General features: G+C 40.0%; 1 protein-coding gene and 1 non-coding gene across 4 annotated transcripts in view; both read left to right on the forward strand.

Annotated features, from left to right (window-relative positions):
- Window positions 1-22,574, forward strand: part of dpp6a (dipeptidyl-peptidase 6a) — a 359,154-nt gene that overhangs the window by 262,879 nt on the left and 73,701 nt on the right. For all 3 annotated transcript variants that reach the window (XM_036934924.2, XM_036934926.2, XM_036934925.2), the window contains one exon: window positions 21,013-21,111. In XM_036934924.2, the coding sequence (XP_036790819.2) occupies window positions 21,013-21,111 (99 nt within the window). The remainder of the gene's footprint in view (window positions 1-21,012; window positions 21,112-22,574) is intronic.
- LOC118937473 (U7 small nuclear RNA) lies at window positions 724-780 on the forward strand. Its single transcript, XR_005034812.1, has one exon. It is a non-coding gene; the product is annotated as a U7 small nuclear RNA (small nuclear RNA).

Below are 22,574 nucleotides of genomic sequence, written 5' to 3' on the forward strand. Positions count from 1 at the left end.
ATCTGCTTCTGGCTTCTTTAAAGTGATTCCTTGAAGACCAATACATGTGTGTTTGCTTTAACTGAGTTTGGTGTATTTATTAAGGATTAGGTTTTTCCAGGAGATGGGAGTCCAACTCCCTGGACATATTACACAACCTGCAGTCCAGTTGTGCAAATAATCCTGCAGCAAAATCACTACTTCCACTACTTTAACCTACCCCTCGTGATTCCCCTCGTGATTCTGACACCATTCTGTACTGCTCAATGCAGTATATAGTCATTTAAACAAGACATGTGGATCCATCTGTACACCAGACCCACATAAACAAATACTACAGCTGACTATAGAATCCTACAGTACTTACTATAGTATTCTGTAGTAAACTGTAGAAGACTGTAGCATACACAACTGTAGTATCCCTCTAACATGTGTAGTACTTACTATATAATATTGTAGTATACTGTAGAATACTATAGTAAATACTACAGTATTATCCACACAAAAAACACTGTAGTAAATATGACACTAATGTCCGCAAAAACACAACACTTTTAAAACTATAGTAAACACTACAGTATTTAATTTGCATATACCCTGCTCATTCTCCTCCCCCATATCGCAGTTTGCCCCCCCATAGAAACCTACATGCCAAGTTTACACCATATATCTCTGCAGGCTTTAGACAAGAGCAAAACCTCTGAACTATCTGTTCAGACCCAAGTCCTACCTACCTACAGGTTATGGAAGTTGAGCTTTTTTAGCATTTCTCTAGTAGGTTTCCTCAAGGAGAAAGCCTCCACATATATCAAATACAGTAAAACACAAATACTACAGTAATGTCTGCAAAAACACTACAGTAAATACTACAGTAATGTCCTCAAAAACACTACAGTAAATACTACATTATACTACAGTCCACCAAAACACTACAGTAAATACTACAGTATACTACAGTCCACCAAAACACTACAGTAAATACTACAGTCCAAGAAAACTCTACAGTAAATACTACAATATACCACAGTCTGCAAAAACACTACATTAATTACTATAGTATCACGCTTGCTCCTGCTCTCCCTCTTTGGTGCTCAAGGGCGCCAGGCTTCCCTTCATAACGCATACCTGTCACCATCATTACGTGCAGCTGCGCAATATTGAACTCACCTGGACTCCATTACCTTGTTGATTACACCCTCTATATCTGTGTGCTCCTCAGTTTGTTCCGTGTCAGCATTGATTTTTCCCTGTCCAGACGCTATTCCTGTTCTGTATCATGTCCGTATTCAATTAAATGTTCGCTCCCTGTACCTGCTTCTCGTCTACCAGCGTCGATCCTTACATATATTATATACTACAGTTTTATTTTACTACAATACATTTAACTATAGTTAACTGTAAACGCTATGCTATAGTACAGTATACTACAGCAAATAGTACAGTATTCACTGTAGTGTTTTTTCGGACATTAGACTTTCGTCTGCAAAAACACTACTGTGAATGTTATAGTATTTATACCATAGTGAACTATAGTATTTTTTCATGTGGGGAGTTTCCGTAGAAGAATGCTGTTATGAATTGAGCTGGCAGGTCTCCTCCCACTCACTAACAGAAGGTTGTTGATGAATGTTACCCTGCCAAACATCAGGGCAAAAAACTCTGGGTCCTGACGATCACTTAGTTTTCACTTTCTCAACTTCTCTCTTTACTCACAATGACTAGCTGCTCGCTCTTGTAGCTAAGTCACAGATGGATCCATCACTGGGATGGCACATTCTCCACATCAATACAAGTGGGATGGGGGGGGGGGGGTTCTGTGACTGAGGAGTGACATGCTGACTGACTGACATGCTCACTGACTAACATTCTGACTGACTAACATGCTGACTGACTGATATGCTGATTGACTGACATGCTGACTGACTGACATGCTGACTGACTGACATGCTGATTGACTGACATGCTCACTGACTAACATGCTGACTGACTGACATGCTGACTGACTGACATGCTGATTGACTGACATGCAGAGTGACTGACTGACATGCTGAGTGACTAACATGCTGGCTGACTGACTGACTGCCTGACTGACAAGCTGACTGATTGACTGACATAATGAGTGACTGATATGCTGACTGGCTGACTGACTGACTGACTGACATGTTGACTGACTGACTGACTGACATGCTGACTGACTGACATGCTCACTGACTAACATTCTGACTGACTAACATGCTGACTGACTGACATGCTGATTGACTGACTGACATGCTGACTGACTGACATGCTGACTGACTGACATGCTGACTGACTTACATGCTGACTGACTGACTGGCATGCTGGCTGACTGACTGGCATGCTAAATGATGACTGACAGGCTGACATGCTGACTGACATGATGACTGACATGCTGATTGACTGACTGACATGCTGACTGAATTACATGCTGACTGATTGATATTTTGACTGACTGACTGACATGCTGACTGAATTACATGCTGACTGACAGCCCATTGAGGTCATCATAGGAGGAACTAGACCCCTTCCGTCACTGGCTATAGCACTTATATACCTTTGTCTCTGCCTCCAGCTCTGTGAAATACAACTACTGGCCTATAATAGGTACTGTACTTCTGTCCCTGAACACTGACCCCTGCAATCATACAGAACTCAAGTGGCAGGCTGGCAAGATTGCCCATAAGATGTTATTCTTTATGTTTGAAGGGAGGGAAACACATGGGTTTTCTGTGGTTTCAGTTGCCTTCCGTTTGTTAAAATGATTGGTGTGCAGTAATCGACAATCTAGAATGTAATTTAAGCCTTGTTGTATCATTTTTAAATCCCAATATAGCTACAAGTTGTATTTCCTATCAAAGGAAAGCAGCATGTTTCTCTGACTCTTATAACACGATTAGCAACCCAAATCCTAACAGACCTCCAGTCTAAACCTTGAGAGGGCACACACACACACACACAATAAACAGGCACACACATTGACATACACAACGTACAATTTATGTACTATTTTACAATCCATGAACATTCTGCCACAGATGCAGTATGATTGGATTACAAGGACAACATTTTCCTTTTGTGTTGGTGTGACTGCGCGTTGGTGTGTGTTAATGAGGCAATATGCTTCTGAAATCCTCGGAGAGGGAACATGTGGGGCACAGAATGTTGTGTTCAGATTGGGTGTAACAGGCAGCCACGCCACGTTAGTTGTTGCCTCTCCAGAGACAACAGTGACTTTTAGAGGACTCACGTGTACATTGTCTCGGAACCTCCGCTCCGCTGTCTTAGGGTGTTTTCACACTTGGTCCCTTTCAGACAATTTTTGAGAACTCAGTGCGGTTTACGTAATTTTTAGTGCAGTGTGAACAGGAACTCAGACCCCTCAAAAGACCCCATGAAGCGAACCCGAACTGAGACCATCTCGAGAGCAGTGGCGGTCGGTGCTGCTTAAGATGAGGGAGGATTCTTTTTTTACATGATCAGCATTACACCATAATGGATGACTGTCATTCATATTCCATTCACCCAGCTCAATGTAACATTGATAGGTTTAGGCTACTACATAATACTCAAATTTGACCTGTACCCATGATGAGGTTGCAACAACCTAGCCTATAAATTAAGGTTTACAACGTAGGTGCCTGCATCTAGCTGATCTAGGGTGTAATCATTAGTCCATTAGTCCAACAATTGCAAATTAGAGTTTCTATTGGACAAATTCCGTTTGTTTCCGTTTAAGAAAGGTTTTTCAACTGAATCGGTGGAATGAATACACCCCTGATCACACGCAAACAGTTCACTTTCATAGCAGCCACATAAAAACTGCATGATCACTTTGCTCATTGTATAATTCCTTCTCACAACTGTCTATGTGCTCTCCTCCTCTCACCTTTTCCCTTCGCTTGTGGACTTCAGTGCACCACACATCAGCTGTCTGTGACCAGGCAAAGTAACATTTCCAAGCCATCATCACTGCTAACCGCTACACACAGCCTACATCGTTGTCACGTCATAGTCAACTAGAACCACTAGAACTAACTTGTTAGTAAGCCCTCTACAATCATGCAGTACAGTGTACAGTCAGCAAGCAGTTTAGCAGTTACACTGGCAGGCCCCAGTGGCAATAAATTAATAAAACCAAAAGCTACCTTGACTTGGAAGAGTTCCAGTGTTAGATAGTCCTAGCCAGTTAGCTAACATAGTATCCCTCTCTGTTTGAGCCGGGTGTATGAGTAGGCTAAACTAGCTAGCGGCATTTGCTAGCTAAGTGAATGTAAAATAAATACAAAAAATAGGTTTTGTATTGAAGTCAATGTATCCGGAGGAGGACAGAAGCTAGCTGTTCTCCGGTTACACAATGGTGCTACCCTATAGAGTGCTGCTGAGGCTGCTGTAGACCTTCCTTACAAATCAGCATGTTTTAATAACTTATTTGGTGACATTGATATATTAAGTATAGTTTTATCTAAAAATTATACCTTTTTGAATGTTTCACTATTTGTATGAAATTCACTGGGGGATGGTCCTCCTCTGAGGAGCCTCCACTACTCAAGAGGTGGTCTGACATCTATTAGCCTGAATTTCGTGGTCTGGTTCCAATTGTTTTAAGGCAATGTGAAAAGTAAGCTCCCCAGGTTCGCTTGTCATTATTCCCTCGCCACACACTAGACTATTGCAACACTGTTTCCCCTGCCATAACCCCTCACACTAGACTATTGCAACACTGTTTCCCCTGCTATAAACCCTCACACTAGACTACTGCAACACCGTTTCCCCTGCCATAACCCCTCACACTAGACTACTGCAACACTGTTTCCCCTGCTATAACCCCTCACACTAGACTACTGCAACACCGTTTCCCCTGCCATAACCCCTCACACTAGACTACTGCAACACTGTTTCCCCTGCTATAACCCCTCACACTAGACTACTGCAACACCGTTTCCCCTGCCACAACCCCTCACACTAGACTACTGCAACGCTGTTTCCCCTGCCATAACCCCTCACACTAGACTACTGCAACACTGTTTCCCCTGCTATAACCCCTCACACTAGACTACTGCAACACCGTTTCCCCTGCCATAACCCCTCACACTAGACTACTGCAACACCGTTTCCCCTGCTATAAACCCTCACACTAGACTACTGCAACACCGTTTCCCCTGCCATAACCCCTCACACTAGACTACTGCAATGCCGTTTCCCCTGCCATAACCCCTCACACTAGACTACTGCAACACCGTTTCCCCTGCTATAACCCCTCACACTAGACTACTGCAACACTGTTTCCCCTGCTATAACCCCTCACACTAGACTACTGTAACATTGTTTCCCCTGCTATAACCCCTCACACTAGACTACTGCAACACCGTTTCCCCTGCTATAAACCCTCACACTAGACTACTGCAACACCGTTTCCCCTGCTACAAACCCTCACACTAGACTACTGCAACACCGTTTCCCCTGCTATAAACCCCTCACGCTAGACTACTGCAACACCGTTTCCCCTGCCACAACCCCTCACACTAGACTACTGCAACACTGTTTCCCCTGCCATAACCCCTCACACTAGACTACTACAACACCGTTTCCCCTGCTATAAACCCTCACACTAGACTACTGCAACACTGTTTCCCCTGCTATAACCCCTCACACTAGACTACTGCAACACCGTTTCCCCTGCCACAACCCCTCACACTAGACTACTGCAACACCGTTTCCCCTGCTATAACCCCTCACACTAGACTACTGCAACACCGTTTCCCCTGCTATAACCCCTCACACTAGACTACTGTAACACCGTTTCCCCTGCCACAACCCCTCACACTAGACTACTGCAACTCTGTTTCCCCTGCCATAACCCCTCACACTAGACTACTGCAACACTGTTTCCCCTGCTATAAACCCTCACACTAGACTACTGCAACACTGTTTCCCCTGCTATAGCCCCTCACACTAGACTACTGCAACACTGTTTCCCCTGCTATAACCCCTCACACTAGACTACTGCAACACTGTTTCCCCTGCTATAAACCCTCACATTGGTGCCACAAAAGAGAGAAGATGATGTGCAGGTTGTGGAAGAAACATGCTGTTTTTGGATATTGATTATCAATTGTCAATAATGCACAGAAATTCCAAAATATGTGTGGAGTTTTATACAGGCACAAGGTTCAGATTATTTGTTTGCAATATGTGATCTAAAGGCTAAGAGAGCTTCATAAGCGTTTTATTCGATTGTGGGGTTTGAATAGTGTGAGAAGACAACAACATATTTGGTGAGAATCACAACATAGGGTACAAAGTCATTGCTATCTGGTATCCTTGAGACGGCCCCCCATTGAAGTTGACATTTAAAATAGTTAAGGTAAGGGTTAAGGTTTGGGAAGGGTTATGGTTAAGGTTAGGGTAATGGCAGGGGTTAAGGTTAGGGTCAGGATTTAGGGTAGGGACGTCTCAAGGATCCCGGATAGCACTACATTGAGTGTACAATTTTCGATTAAAGCATTATTTAATCATTTATTTAATTGTTGTGTTATCAATGATATTTACATGTTAACATTATATTCTGATTATAATAATTATGTCTCATATTTGAACTAAATGCAATCTATTAGCTTCCAAAATGTAAGCACAGTAGGTATGTCTAGCTGTCTGATAACACGATCTGATGGAATGGCTTTTCCTGCACTTTGTAAAAACCCAGAGTGCGTTGAGTGAATGTTGGAAAAACATCTTGGTTCCTTTTCAAACATAGCAAAAGAGGACTCGGACCACAAAATAGGTGAAGTGAACTGGCAAAAGAGTTGAGTCCTCATTCAAAGGCAAGGGCAGTGTGAATACAAAGAGAACTGAGTTATTTTTTACCCCAGAGTTCAATTTAAAGGATACGGGGTGTTTTCACATATAGTCCTCTTTAAAAGAACCAATCAGTCCTCCTTTAAGTGAACTTTGGGGTAACAATTTGTTTTAAATTGTACACCCAAAGTAGGCCCCTTTAAATTGTTGTAATTCTCGCCAAATATGTTGTCTTCTCACACTATTCAATCCCCACAATTTAATAAACATATTATGAAGCTCTCTTTGCCTATAGATCACATATTGCAAATAAATAATATGAACTAAATACTCCACAAATATTTTTATATTGGAAATCCTTAATCAATATCCAACAACAGCACACGTTTTTTCTGTGAAACTGGGGTGTAATCATTAGCCAAACAGTCAACTAAAACGAGAGTTTCTATTGGACAAATTCAGGTAGGTTCCTCCCCTTTTTCGTTCCATCTGCTTCAGTCTAAGAAACGTTTTGCAACAGAATCTGCGTAATGAATACACCCCTGCACATCATCATCATCATCATCTCTCTTTTGTTGCACCAATGTGAGAGGTTATGGGAAACAGTGTTGCAGTAGTCTAGTGTGTGGTGCTGGAATAATGGCAAGTGAACCTGCCGAGCTTTGTGTTCACATTGCCCTAAAAAAGTTAACCAAACTCAGACCACCTCTCGAGATGATCTCAGTTCGGTTTTGGAGTGTTCATACTGTCCAAAAAGAGTTTCCAAAAATTTCGCTGAAACGGACCAAGTGTGAAAACCCTAAATTGGTTCAACCGCTAGGCCTCGAGTGCCCCACCTCTTGAAGCTAATGAGCAGTCATTATGTCTGCAACATTCTAACAGTGTAATTATTACATTTCATATATACCATCGCAAAAATAATAATTTGGTTGTGTTTATGAAGGTCTTAGGTAACATTAGAATACAAAAGTAACACAATAACGTTTTCATTCATTTTCATTTCATTCATTCGTTTACTGTAGCCTATGTGTAAAAACCAAAAACACTGACACTAACACCAAGACGCATGGACGATGCACGGTCAAATGAGAAAAACATAATTATAAGCGCCATGTGTGCTTTGTAAATAGTGAAAATCTGCACAAAATTAATAATGGCATTATAATGAATGTAAGTGTCGATATGACAGCGGTCAAAAATAGTCAATTATTGTCAGCTCGTGCTTACATGGTGTGTGTCTTCACGCAATGGCATCAGTTGGAGCATGTCCTTTGTCACATAAACAACAAAAGCTGGTGAGTGTGTTGCTGATGTCGTTTTTTGCTTGAGATGTAGGGCCTGCTCTCTCAGGGATGACATTTAGAGCTAATAAGCAGCCTGTAACATTGTCACCGGCTTGTTCAATCCAAACGGTACCAACCCTTCCTCTCTCCTGTCTCACCGTTTAATTTGGCGGTAGCCCAGACACCTGCTCAGTGCGCACCGTTCTGGCTTTTTTGTGCTTAGGCATCGGAGGTTTAGGTTCAGGCTGAGGCTCAGAATACAAAGAATAAACATCAGAGATATCATGATTAATTTCTTCCCCACCATCTGTGTAGTTTTCATTCAGATATTCTCAGTTACGCATGCTCTCACTGTGTACTCCAAGTAGACCAGAGTAGACTGATAAGACTGCTTGGACTGCTGTTCTTCATTCACCTGGTGATTACATAATGTTTGTTTCCCCTCGCTCATGAACTCACCCACTCTCCACCTTTCTCCCTCCCATCATACTTCATTTATTTAACCTGTTGTTATAGGTGTGAAATTAGCTTCGGTTCAGTTTCAACACAATTATCTGGGTGATTATCAACTGGGCACAGCACTTTCAACTGTCAGGAGAAGGAGCGGAGCAAGCCCTACTGTCAAGAGAAGGAGGGGCAACAGGGAAAACCATTATAAAAAATGACAAGCCCTCCTAAAACTGCTTATAACTCCAGTTATTTGTGTGATATTTATTTTCTAACAACAACAGTATGTTATGTAGACTTATTTAAGAAAAGTCAAAGACAGAGGGAGGCATGACTTCAAAAAATGGCAGAGTAAAAATGTTTAAATAAGTTCATGAACAGTCCAAATGACTGCTTTAGCGCTTCTAGTGTTTAAGATATGTGAAAACACCCTTAGTGAAAAAGTGATTGGTCATGTTCAAATACTTTAGAAACTTCCTTAGATTGGTTGGATTGGTGGAAGTAAAAGGGTAGGAACCTTGTCTTCACCTATCCAATCACTTATAGATCTATGCTTACCTAAATGAAAGGAAGGAAGCATTTCTCTTTACCCCTTTATCTTCCCAATTTCGTGGTATCCAATTGGTAGTTACAGTATTGTCTCATCCCTGCAACTCCGTACAGACTCGGGAGAGGCGAAGGTCGAGAGCCGTGCGTCCTCCAAAACACAACCCAACCAAGCCGCACTGCTTCTTGACACAATGCCCACTTATCCCGGAAGCCAGCCGCACCAATGTGTCGGAGCAAACACCGTACACCTGGCAACCGTGTCAGCATGCACTGCAATCGGCCCGCGGCAGGAGTTGCTAGTACGCGATGGGAAAAGGACATCCCTGCCGGCCAAACCCTCCCATAACCCGGACGACGCTGGGCCAATTGTGCGCCACCCCATGGGTCTCCCGGTCGTGGCCGGCTGCAACAGAGCCTGTACTCGAACCTAGAATCTCTTGTGGCACAGCTAGCACTGCAATGCAGTGTCTTGGACCACTGCGCCACCCGGGAGGGCGGAAGGAAGCATTTCTGAAGTATTCAAACAGAGCCACTGTCGTCGGGGAAAGAGTTGACATAAGAGACCCTCTGGGGACATTTGTCCTCAGACCCAGCTGTGTGACGACATTTGTGGGGTGCACCTGACTGAAGAGGTGTGTGTGGCTCATAATGTATTAATTGGTTAAAGTGTGCATGTGTTGAACGATGATGAAGATAATGAATATTTATTTATCTGTGTACATGCTCTTCTCTGTGTGCCTTATCCACCTCTCTCACCCTACCCTCATATATTCCCATGCACACCTTTATGGCGCCACACTCCCATCAGTCTTTCACACATCTTAAATGGTTATTAAGCTCCAGCACATTTGTGAATTTAAGGACATAGAAATATTTATCCTAATGCGGGTAAATGGTGGATGGTGGAGGAAGGATGCGAACGAAACGGAAAGAAGCCCAAACATTTAATAGACCATCCCGAACCGTTAGCCAGACCCCCATGCCGGCTTCATCTCCTTCTTCATCTCTTCGCCTCATCTCTTCTCCCGCTCTGCACATGGCGGGGCACATGAGCTCGATAGACTGGCACAGGTTTAAGGCCGTCAAATCACTTTAACAGTTTCTGCCAAACAAAATGAAGTTTAGCACCAAACACCGTTACTTTAAAAACCCAAACGAATGCTGTTACTTTAAAAACCCAACCAAATACAGTTATTAAAAAACAACAACTGAACGCCGTTTCTTTGAAAACCCAACCGAACGCTGTTACTTTAAAACCCAACCGAACGCCGTTACTTTAAAAACTCAACCGAACGCTGTTACTTTAAAAACTCAACTGAACGCCGTTACTTTAAAACCCAACTGAACGCCGTTTCTTTGAAAACCCAACTGAACGCCGTTTCTTTGAAAACCCAACTGAACGCTGTTACTTTAAAACCCAACCGAACGCCGTTACTTTAAAAACTCAACCGAACGCCGTTACTTTAAAACCCAACTGAACGCTGTTACTTTAAAACCCAACCGAACGCCGTTACTTTAAAAACTCAACCGAACGCTGTTACTTTAAAAACCCAACCAAATACAGTTATTAAAAAACAACAACTGAACGCCGTTTCTTTGAAAACCCAACCGAACGCTGTTACTTTAAAACCCAACCGAACGCCGTTACTTTAAAAACTCAACCGAACGCTGTTACTTTAAAACCCAACTGAACACCGTTACTTTAAAAACTCAACCGAACGCTGTTACTTTAAAAACCCAACCAAATACAGTTATTAAAAAACAACAACTGAACGCCGTTTCTTTGAAAACCCAACCGAACGCCGTTACTTTAAAACCCAACTGAACACTGTTACTTTAAAACCCAACTGAACGCTGTTTCTTTGAAAACCCAACCGAACGCCGTTACTTTAAAACCCAACTGAACGCCGTTTCTTTGAAAACCCAACTGAACGCCGTTTCTTTAAAAACCCAACTGAACACTGTTACTTTAAAAACTCAACCGAACGCCGTTACTTTAAAAACTCAACTGAACGCCGTTACTTTAAAACCCAACTGAACGCCGTTTCTTTGAAAACCCAACCGAACGCTGTTACTTTAAAACCCAACCGAACGCCGTTACTTTAAAACCCAACTGAACGCCGTTTCTTTGAAAACCCAACTGAACGCTGTTACTTTAAAAACCCAACTGAACACTGTTACTTTAAAAACTCAACCGAACGCCGTTACTTTAAAAACTCAACTGAACGCCGTTACTTTAAAACCCAACTGAACGCCGTTTCTTTGAAAACCCAACTGAACGCCGTTACTTTAAAACCCAACTGAACGCCGTTTCTTTGAAAACCCAACTGAACGCCGTTTCTTTAAAACCCAACTGAACGCCGTTTCTTTGAAAACCCAACTGAACGCCGTTACTTTAAAACCCAACTGAACGCCGTTTCTTTAAAACCCAACTGAACGCCGTTTCTTTGAAAACCCAACTGAACGCCGTTTCTTTGAAAACCCAACTGAACACTGTTACTTTAAAAACTCAACCGAACGCCGTTACTTTAAAAACTCAACTGAACGCTGTTACTTTAAAAACTCAACTGAACACTGTTACTTTAAAACCCAACTGAACGCTGTTACTTTAAAACCCAACCGAACGCCGTTACTTTAAAAACCCAACTGAACGCTGTTACTTTAAAACCCAACCGAACGCCGTTACTTTAAAAACTCAACCGAACGCCGTTACTTTAAAAACTCAACTGAACGCTGTTACTTTAAAACCCAACTGAACGCTGTTACTTTAAAACCCAACCGAACGCCGTTACTTTAAAAACCCAACTGAACGCTGTTACTTTAAAACTCAACCGAACGCCGTTACTTTAAAAACTCAACCGAACGCTGTTACTTTAAAAACCCAACCGAACGCTGTTACTTTAAAACCCAACCGAACACTGTTTCCTTAAAACCCAACTGAACACCGTTTCTTTAAAACCTAACTGAACACTGTTTCCTTAAAATCCAACTGAACACCGTTACTTTGAAAACCCAACCGAACACGGTTTCTTTAAAATCCAACTGAACACCGTTACTTTGAAAACCCAACCGAACACGGTTTCTTTGAAAACCAAACCCAACCGAACACTGTTACTTTAAAACCCAACCGAATACTGTTTCCTTAAAACCCAACTGAACACCGTTTCTTTAAAACCCAACTGAACACTGTTACTTTGAAAACCCAACCGAACACTGTTTCCTTGAAACCCAACTGAACACTGTTACTTTAAAACCCAACTGAACACTGTTTCTTTAAAACCCAACTGAACACTGTTACTTTAATACCCAACTGAACACCGTTACTTTAAAACCCAACTGAACATTGTTTCTTTAAAACCCAACTGAACACTGTTACTTTAAACCCCAACTGAACACTGTTACTTTAAAACCCAACTGAACACCGTTTATTTAAAACAAAACTGAACACTGTTACTTTAAAACCCAACTGAATACTGTTACTTTAAACCCCAACTGAACACTGTTACTTTAAAACCCAACTGAACACTGTTTATTTAAAACAAAACTGAACACTGTTACTTTAAAACCCAACTGAATACTGTTACTTTAAACCCCAACTGAACACGGTTACTTTAAAACCCAACTGAACACTGTTTATTTAAAACAAAACTGAACACTGTTACTTTAAAACCCAACTGAATACTGTTACTTTAAAACCCAACGGAACACTGTTACTTTAAAACCCAGGGGAACAGCTTAACTGGATTTACCATCTTATCTCTGACTTTGTCTTTGGACACACTGATGAAAAGTTTAGATTTTCTGACCTAACATTGTTATCTGTTTTGAAGTGATACTACTGTGGAATGAAAGGGCAGAAAAGATTGCTTCTACTATTGCAACCTGTGAGAGAGCATCAAGTAATGGGCTTATAGTACCGAAAATGCAATTTTATCTCTGGTTGCTTCTTAACTTACTGTGTCACTTTCACTGGGCAATAAGCTGACCTCCAAACTTCCTTGATTAAGTGAATCATGAAGAAAATATGTGATGATTCCTTTAAACATGTATGTTGTACTTGATATGACCCCATTGGCATTATGTTGGTCTTCATCAGATGTCCATGTATTACAATAGGCTACTAATTTAAATATCCCCTCCAAGTTTTAGCTACAATTCCCTCTACAATCCCTACTCCTCATTTCCTCCAAGTGACTGAATATCTCTGCTACAGAAACCAAATCAAACAAATCAGATATTGCATTTCGCTTTTTTTTCATGCCTAGTATGAATATCTGAAAAGAGTCACACGGCAGACATAGAGCTTGCACGATCACGTCTGATGGTTTGAATTACGAGGAAATGAATCTGGTTATCCCAGACATCTGGTGTAAAGACACCAGCCCATTTCACTGATCAGATATTCTATCGGTCTTAACCAGAGTGTAGAGCGAAAGATGATTGTGTTTTGCTACATTACACACTTTGTCCTCTGTTGTTTTCTTTCCCTCCTCATTGCTATAGTCATACTGTTCATGTCTTCAGTGTAAATAGAAATCGTAAAGATATAATTGAAGATCACAATGTGTTGAAAATAAAAAAATAATTTTGTCAGTGTTTATGAAAGAAATTGTCACTGCATGGAATCGATGCAGATGTGTCACTAGTCACAACACCCTTCCCTATCCTTAAGGTTTTCCCCCCATTAACCGTATATTCACAACTCCTGTTGTCTGAGCATATATGTTCAAAGGCTCAGTGACGTCCAGCAAATGTGCCATATGAAAGAATGCATTACCCAGTGTTGCTTCTTGTTCTCCACCATAGAGTTATAAACATTACAGGAAACATAGAGTTATAAACATTACAGGAAACATAGAGTTATAAACATTACAGGAAACATAGAGTTATAAACACTATAGGAAACATAGAGTTATAAACATTACAGGAAACATAGAGTTATAAACATTACAGGAAACATAGAGTTATAAACATTACAGGAAACATAGAGTTATAAACATTACAGGAAACATAGAGTTATAAACATTACAGGAAACATAGAGTTATAAACATTACAGGAAACATAGAGTTATAAACACTATAGGAAACATAGAGTTATAAACATTACAGGAAACATAGAGTTATAAACATTACAGGAAACATAGAGTTATAAACATTACAGGAAACATAGAGTTATAAACATTACAGGAAACATAGAGTTATAAACATTACAGGAAACATAGAGTTATAAACATTACAGGAAACATAGAGTTATAAACATTACAGGAAACATAGAGTTATAAACACTAAAGGAAACATAGAGTTATAAACATTACAGGAAACATAGAGTTATAAACATTACAGGAAACATAGAGTTATAAACATTACAGGAAACGTAGAGTTATGAACATTACAGGAAACATAGAGTTATAAACACTATAGGAAACATAGAGTTATAAACATTACAGGAAACGTAGAGTTATAAACATTACAGGAAACATAGAGTTATAAACATTACAGGAAACATAGAGTTATAAACACTATAGGAAACATAGAGTTATAAACATTACAGGAAACATAGAGTTATAAACATTACAGGAAACATAGAGTTATAAACATTACAGGAAACGTAGAGTTATAAACATTACAGGAAACATAGAGTTATAAACACTATAGGAAACGTAGAGTTATAAACACTATAGGAAACATAGAGTTATAAACATTACAGGAAACGTAGAGTTATAAACATTACAGGAAACGTAGAGTTATAAACATTACAGGAAACGTAGAGTTATAAACATTACAGGAAACAGAGTTATAAACATTACAGGAAACAGAGTTATAAACATTACAGGAAACGTAGAGTTATAAACATTACAGGAAACATAGAGTTGTAAACATTACAGGAAACATAGAGTTATAAACATTACAGGAAATGTAGAGTTATAAACACTGCAGGAAACATAGAGTTATAAACATTACAGGAAACGTAGAGTTATAAACACTGCAGGAAACGTAGAGTTATAAATATTACAGGAAACATAGAGTTATAAACATTACAGGAAACATAGAGGTATAAACACTATAGGGGGGGGGGGATAAATCCTATGGCCTCCACACAGCCTTCTCAGGGAGATAATGAGCTTGCTTGGCTTGAGGCCTTACTGTATAGTAGTTTGTTGGGAGAAATGTTTTGGTTATGGCCTCAAGCTGAGCATGGCCTCAACTGCCATCCAGACATTGACACAAAAATTATCAATATGCTGACTTTCCCCAACATTACTTCAATAGTATGTGGTGTTTCTGTAATTAATTAAAGTCCCAGTCCAGTCAAAAACATGATTTCCCTGTGTTGTGTATATATACTTCCAAACTATGAGGCTGGAATAGTACCCTGCAAAACACCAGTCTCAACGTCAACAGTGAAGAGGCGACTCCGGGATGCTGGCCTCCTAGGCAGAGTTGCAAAGAAAAAGCCATATCTCAGACTGGCCAATAAAAATAAAAGATTAAGATGGGCAAAAGAACACAAACACTGGACAGAGGAACTCTGCCTAGAAGGCCAGCATCCCAGAGTCGCCTCTTCACTGTTGACGTTGAGACTGGTGTTTTGCGGGTTCTATTAAATGAAGCTGCCAGTTGAGGACTGTGAGGCGTCTGTTTCTCAAACTAGACACTCTAATGTACTTGTTCTCTTGCTTAGTTGTGCACCGGGGCCTCCCACTCCTCTTTCTATTCTGGTTAGAGCAAGTTTGCACTGTTCTGTGAAGGGAGTAGTACACAGCGTTGTACGAGATCTTCAGTTTCTTGGCAATTTCTCACATTTCTCAGAACAAGAATAGACTGAGTTTCAGAAGAAAGGTCTTTGTTTCTGGCCATTTTGTACCTGTAATCGAGCAGACAAATGCTGATGCTCCAGATACTAAACTAGTCAAAAGAAGGCCAGTTTTATTGCCTCTTTAATCAGGACAACAGTTTTCAGCTGTGCTAACATAATTGCAAAAATGTTTTCTAATGATCAATTAGCCTTTTAAAATGATAAACTTAGATTAGCTAACACAACGTGCCATTGGAACACAGGAGGGATGGTTGCTGATAATGGGCCTCTGTACGCCTATGTAGATATTCCATAAAAATCAGCTATTTCCAGCTACAATAGTCATTTACAACATTAACAATTTCTACACTGTATTTCTGATCAATTTGATGTTATTTTAATGGACAAAAAACGTGTTTTTCTTTCAAAAACAAGGACAATTCTAAGTGACCCCAAACTTTTGAATGGTAGTTTATATATTCCGGACTCTGACATTGTTTATTCTGATAATTCTTAATTATTATTATTATTAAAAATATATATTTTGGGGTTATTGTATTGATAGATATTATTGCACTGTTGGAGCTATAAACATAAGCATTGCGCTACACCTGCGATAACATCTGCAAATCTGTATGTACCCAATAAACTTTGATGTGATTTGATTAATACTGTGAAATTGTTAAAATTATTATAATGCCATTTTAGTGTAAGAGCTATTTGAAAAGACTGGCAGAAATTTCAGACTGTTTTGGTGGGATGGAGTTTTGGCCTGCCTGGTGACATCACCCAGCGGTAAATTGGTTAATAGACCAATAAGAAAGAGAGTTCCAAACCTGTCAATAACAGCTATTTTTCAGTTTTCCACTCCCCACTCAGACCACTCCCAGACAGTGTAAGCAACTTTCTTGCTTGAGAAATTGTTCTTTTTTAATTTTCCTTTTATCTTCGAAGGACAGATATATTTTTTGGATTTTTTTTTACAGCTTTTCTGCTACATATACATTTTACAAATACATTTTACATATACATTTTGCAAACACATTTTACATACATGGTACTTTTATATAAAGCAGTCACCTAACAATAATACATTACCAAACATAAACTCTTTAATCCCACCTCTCAGCCACTCTCAGCCCATCTGACCTATCACTGTAGACCTCAGCTCTTTAATCCCACCTCTCAGTCACTCTCAGCCCATCCCACCTATCACTGTAGACCTCAGCTCTTTAATCCCACCTCTCAGCCACTCTCAGCCCATCCGACCTATCACTGTAGACCTCAGCTCTTTAATCCCACCTCTCAGTCACTCTCAGCCCATCCCACGTATCACTGTAGACCTCAGCTCTTTAATCCCACCTCTCAGTCACTCTCAGCCCATCCCACCTATCACTGTAGACCTCAGCTCTTTAATCCCACCTCTCAGCCACTCTCAGCCCATCCCACCTATAACTGTAGACCTCAGCTCTTTAATCCCACCTCTCAGCCACTCTCAGCCCATCCCACCTATCACTGTAGACCTCAGCTCTTTAATCCCACCTCTCAGCCACTCTCAGCCCATCCCACCTATCACTGTAGACCTCAGCTCTTTAATCCCACCTCTCAGCCACTCTCAGCCCATCCCACCTATCACTGTAGACCACCCCCATTTGGTTTCCATGTGCCATATATTTTTCAATTGTGCTGTAATTTTTTACCTTTCTAATCGTATAGTGCCCACAGATTGTGAGCTAAAGATGAAAACCTTTCCTATGAGTATTATTATATTATTTATTGACTGTGTCACGCCCTGACCTGAGTATTCTTTGTTTTCTTTATATATTTTGGTTAGGTCAGGGTGTGACATGGGTGATGTATGTGTTTTGTACTATAGATACTTTTGTACTTGTGTCCTCCAACATCTTCACAAGGTCCTTTGCTGTTGTTCTGGGATTGATTTGCACTTTTCGCACCAAAGTATGTTCATCTCTAGGAGACAGAACGCGTCTCCTTCCTGAGTGGTATGACGGCTGCATGGTCCTATGGTGTTTATACTTACGTACTATTGTTTGTACAGATGCATGTGGTACCTTCAGGCGTTTGGAAATTGCTCCCAATGATGAGCCAGATTTGTGGAGGTCTTGGCTGATTTCTTTTGATTCTCCCATGATATCAAGCAAAGAGGCACTGAGTTTAAGCCTTGAAATACATCCACATGTACACCTCCAATTGACTCAAATGACGTCAATTATCCTATCAGAAGCTTCTAAAGCCATGACATAATTTTCTGGAATTTTCCAAGCTGTTTAAAGGTACAGTGAACTTAGTGTATGTAAACTTCTGGCCCACTGGAATTGTGATACAGTGACATAATCTGTCTGTAAACAATTATTGGAAAAATTACTTGTGTCATGCACAAAGTAGATGACCTAACCGACTTGCCAAAACTATAGTTTGTTTTAGCAAGAAATTTGTGGAGTGGTTGAAAACCATTTTTAATGACTCCAATCTAAGTGTATGTAAACTTCCGAAATTCAACTGCATGTACCATTCTGTTGGTGGCAATAATTTGATGTAATAATTATAACTTGAAAATCATGCAAGTGTTGAATCAAGTGTTGTTTTTTGTACCCGTTCATAAACCATGTGCCATGGAATTGGTACATCGAAAATCTATTCCCATGTATGTTGCAACCTGTATGACGCAGCTGTCAACATCTTTGCCCTCAAATGAAACTGGTATATTTTTCTATTTATGCCAATTCCTTTCAGCCAATTTGTAACTTTAATATAGGGCAGGCAAACAAGTTCCCTACCTTTCTCCCTTTTCCACTTGCCTCCTCCATTTTTGTGGTAATGCTGCAATCAGTTGGTTGTAAATTTGGATGATGCAGATATTAACATATATTTTCGATGCATATCATTCACAAATATGTATATATATTTTTAAATGTAAATCATAAAGAATGTTATTTTAATAGTCAATATATTTTAGTTTAACCATAACATTTGTAGTAATATTTGTTTGATCTTTTCTGGAGGATAAAACTGAAATTGTAACTAGCCTGGTATGGCTTGTTTAAGAAAGGGCGATACTTTAAACAAAATTTCATTTTCAATTAGTCGGAAATGAGAAGTTGTAATCTATAAAAAGGCAAAAAGGCAATTTTTGAACAAAGGATGAGCTTATGTATGAGTGAAGCTCATAAAAAAATGGCATACATTGACACTTTGGCTTTTATCCTCTGGATTTCTAACCCCTTGATGTTCTTGTTGGATCTAATTTTAATAGCTAGTATTTCAATGGCCATAATAAATAGATATGGAGACAACGGACAGCCTTGTTTTACTCCTCTTAAAAGCTCAATACTTTCTGAGAAGTAACTATTGTTTATTATTTTATATCTGGGGATGCTGTACATAACTTTAACCCATTGTATAAGAGAGTCATCGAAATTAAAGTAATCCAGGCATTTATGTATAAATTCAAGTCGTACTTTATCAAACGCCTTTTCAAAATCTGCTATGAAGACCTGGCCTGGTGTCTTTGATGTTTCATAATGTTCAACTGTTTCAAGTAATTGTCATGTATTATCTTCAATATATTGTCCATGTAAAAAACATGTCTTAACAGGATGAATATATGGTAAAATCTTTTTTTATTCTATGCTATGCATTTCACCAGAATATTCACATCACAAGATTGAAATGTAAGAGCCCTCCAGTTTTTTTTAAATGGACTGTATCTTTATACTTACCACCTGGGTCCTGTTGTCATAGCAATGAAATCAGACCTTCTTGCTGAATACCTGAAAGTCTACAATTTTTATAGGAGTAATTAAAACATGCTAATAATGGATCTATGAGTACTTAAAAATAGGTCTGATATACCTCTACTGGTATACCATCAACCATCAAATTCTTTGCTAAGAAGCTATTTCTATTTCCTTTTGACCATTTTATTTGAAAATAATCACAGTAAGGTACTTAATTGTTTCCCAGAAATGATTTGATATTGAGATAGAAACGACTGCATTGGACACATGGCCCCATCCATCCTCCCCTCAATACGGTGCAGTCGTCCTGTCCCCTTTGCAGAACAGCATCCCCAAAGAATGATGTTTCAACCTACATGCTTCACGTTTGGGATGGTGTTCTTGGGGTTGTACTCATCCTTCTTCTTCCTCCAAACACGGCGAGTGGAGTTTAGACCAAAAAGCTCTATTTTTGTCTCATCAGACCACATTACCTTCTCCCATTCCTCCTCTGGATCATCCAGATGGTCATTGGCAAACTTCTGACAGGCATGGACATGCGCTGCAGGATTTTAATCCATGATGGCGTAGTGTGTTACTAATGGTTTTCTTTGAGACTGTGGTCCCAGCTCTCTTCAGGTCATTGACCAGGTCCTGCCGTATAGTTATGGGCTGATCCCTCACCTTCCTCATGATCATTGATGCCCCACGAGGTGAGATCTTGCATGGAGCCCCAGACCGAGGGTGATTGACCATCATCTTGAACTTCTTCCATTTTCTAATAATTGCGCAAACAGTTGTTGCCTTCTCACCAAGTTGCTTACCTATTATCCTGTAGCCCATCCCAGCCTTGTGCAGGTCTACAATTTTATCCCTGATGTCCTTACACAGCTCTCTGGTCTTGGCCATTGTGGAGAGGTTGGAGTCTGTTTGATTGAGTGTGTGGACAGGTGTCTTTTATACAGGTAACAAGTTCAAACAGGTGCAGTTCATACAGGTAATGAGTGGAGAACAGGAGGGATTCTTAAAGAAAAACTAACAGGTCTGTGAGAGCTGGAATTCTTACTGTTTGGAAGGTGATCAAATACTTATGTCATGCAATAAAATGCAAATTAATTACTTAAAAATCATACAATGTGATTTTCTCTCACAGTTGAAGTAAAAATTACAGACCTCTACATGCTTTGTAAGTAGGAAAAACTGCAAAATCGGCAGTGTATCAAATACTTGTTCTCCCCACTGTATGTGCATTTCCAAGTCATGTCCAATCAATTGAAAAGGGTTCTGAATACTTTCTGAATGCACTGTATGTTATCATCCTGGAATGACCCGCTGCTAATCATTAGTTCTAATAATGCTCAAAATTGTATATTGATTTAAAATTGTATTTTAACTTGTTCCCTTGCAGGCGAGGATGACAGCTTGGCCCTCAAGGGGAAACTGACCGTGGGGGACATCTTCAGGAAGGACTTCAAGGTTCACGACCCTGAGGCCAAGTGGTTCAACAGTGAGTACTCTATTGATGTTGTAGAGGGGTTGGCGTGGGACATTCATATCGGTGACACTCATGTATTCACTGTGGACATCCAAACAGAGTTATAAATTACCCATCAACAGGTACACATGCCGGATTTTAATTTGAGCCAGTTTTCTACAGCAGGAAAATAATCCTGCAACAACAGGAAATGTGAATTATTACGTGGATTATAATTATTTACATGAGGGAAAATGTATACATTTTTCAAAATGTAAATGACACATTTCAGAAGCCTTTTTAAACCTAAAATAAAAAAGGTTTTCCTGCAACATCCAGGCTGTGTCACAACCGGCCGTGATTAGGAGTCCCATAGGGTGGCGCACAATTGGCCGAGCGGTATCCGGGTTTGGCCGGTGTAGGCCGTCATTGTAAATAATAATTTGTTCTTAACTGACTTGCCTAGTTAAATAAAGCTTAAATAAAATAATAATAATAATTATAATAATAAAACCGGGTGATCAAATTAAGATCCATAAAGCTCTTTTGTAATGGTAATAAACCTGAGTTATAGTAGGAACACTAAAGTTTTAATTTGAAGACATGAACTTGAAGACATTTTCAGCACTGCTTTCTATTGAATGTAATGGGGCACTTCAGCTTCCTACCCAGCTAGCATTGATTTAGAATCATTATGACCATGGTGTGAATAACATGGATTGATCACTTTGTTCCACTAACAACAACTTCTGCACCAATGATCTCATTGCCCATCATTGAATCAGCTCAACTGTATATGTTAGCAATGACAGTGTAATGAGTGTGTGTTGAATCAATGTCAAGTGAAACGGTGTGCATGCCTGCTGGCGTGCGCTGCGATCATCTGTCAAATCCAATATACACCTAAACCACATTACCTGTTACCTTGGATCTTGTTTTTATAAGAGGAGCTACAGCTAATCTTTTTGCATTCATATTGCTGCAATCATCATTATGAACTGTCACGGTGTGGGCCAGCATGTACACTACTGTACTAAACATACACAGTCCAGAGAATATCACAATTATTGAAGAGAACACAGTCAATTTGGGAACTGCAATGATGGGAACTGCTAAAACGGGTGAAGGCACAGGATAGGCTCAATTCTATCCTCTTGTGTAAAACAGTGAAAGGGTGCTTGAAGCTAACCATCGATCACACCAAAATTAACTATTTATTCTAGTTGGATGTGTTGCCCGGAAAATAAAATAAAATCAAACAAACCTTAAATTGCAACTGTTGAAACAGGCTAGACACCCATTATCTTACTGCTGGGTTGTAAATGATCAGAGCCCGACTCCGAGAGGTACTTTACAGCCAAAGGATTAATGAAGCAGCTTTGATTTAACTTATGCCTAATGAAGCCGTCTTCTCCAAACAAGCCACTAGTCTCTCCAAGAGAGGGTGCAGATGGGCGAGTACACAGAGTACAGTACGTCAAGGACTGTTCAAGTAC

The sequence above is a fragment of the Oncorhynchus mykiss genome, chromosome 11, assembly GCF_057628025.1.
Source record: "Oncorhynchus mykiss isolate SJ-2025 chromosome 11, ASM5762802v1, whole genome shotgun sequence".
Taxonomy (NCBI): domain Eukaryota; kingdom Metazoa; phylum Chordata; class Actinopteri; order Salmoniformes; family Salmonidae; genus Oncorhynchus; species Oncorhynchus mykiss.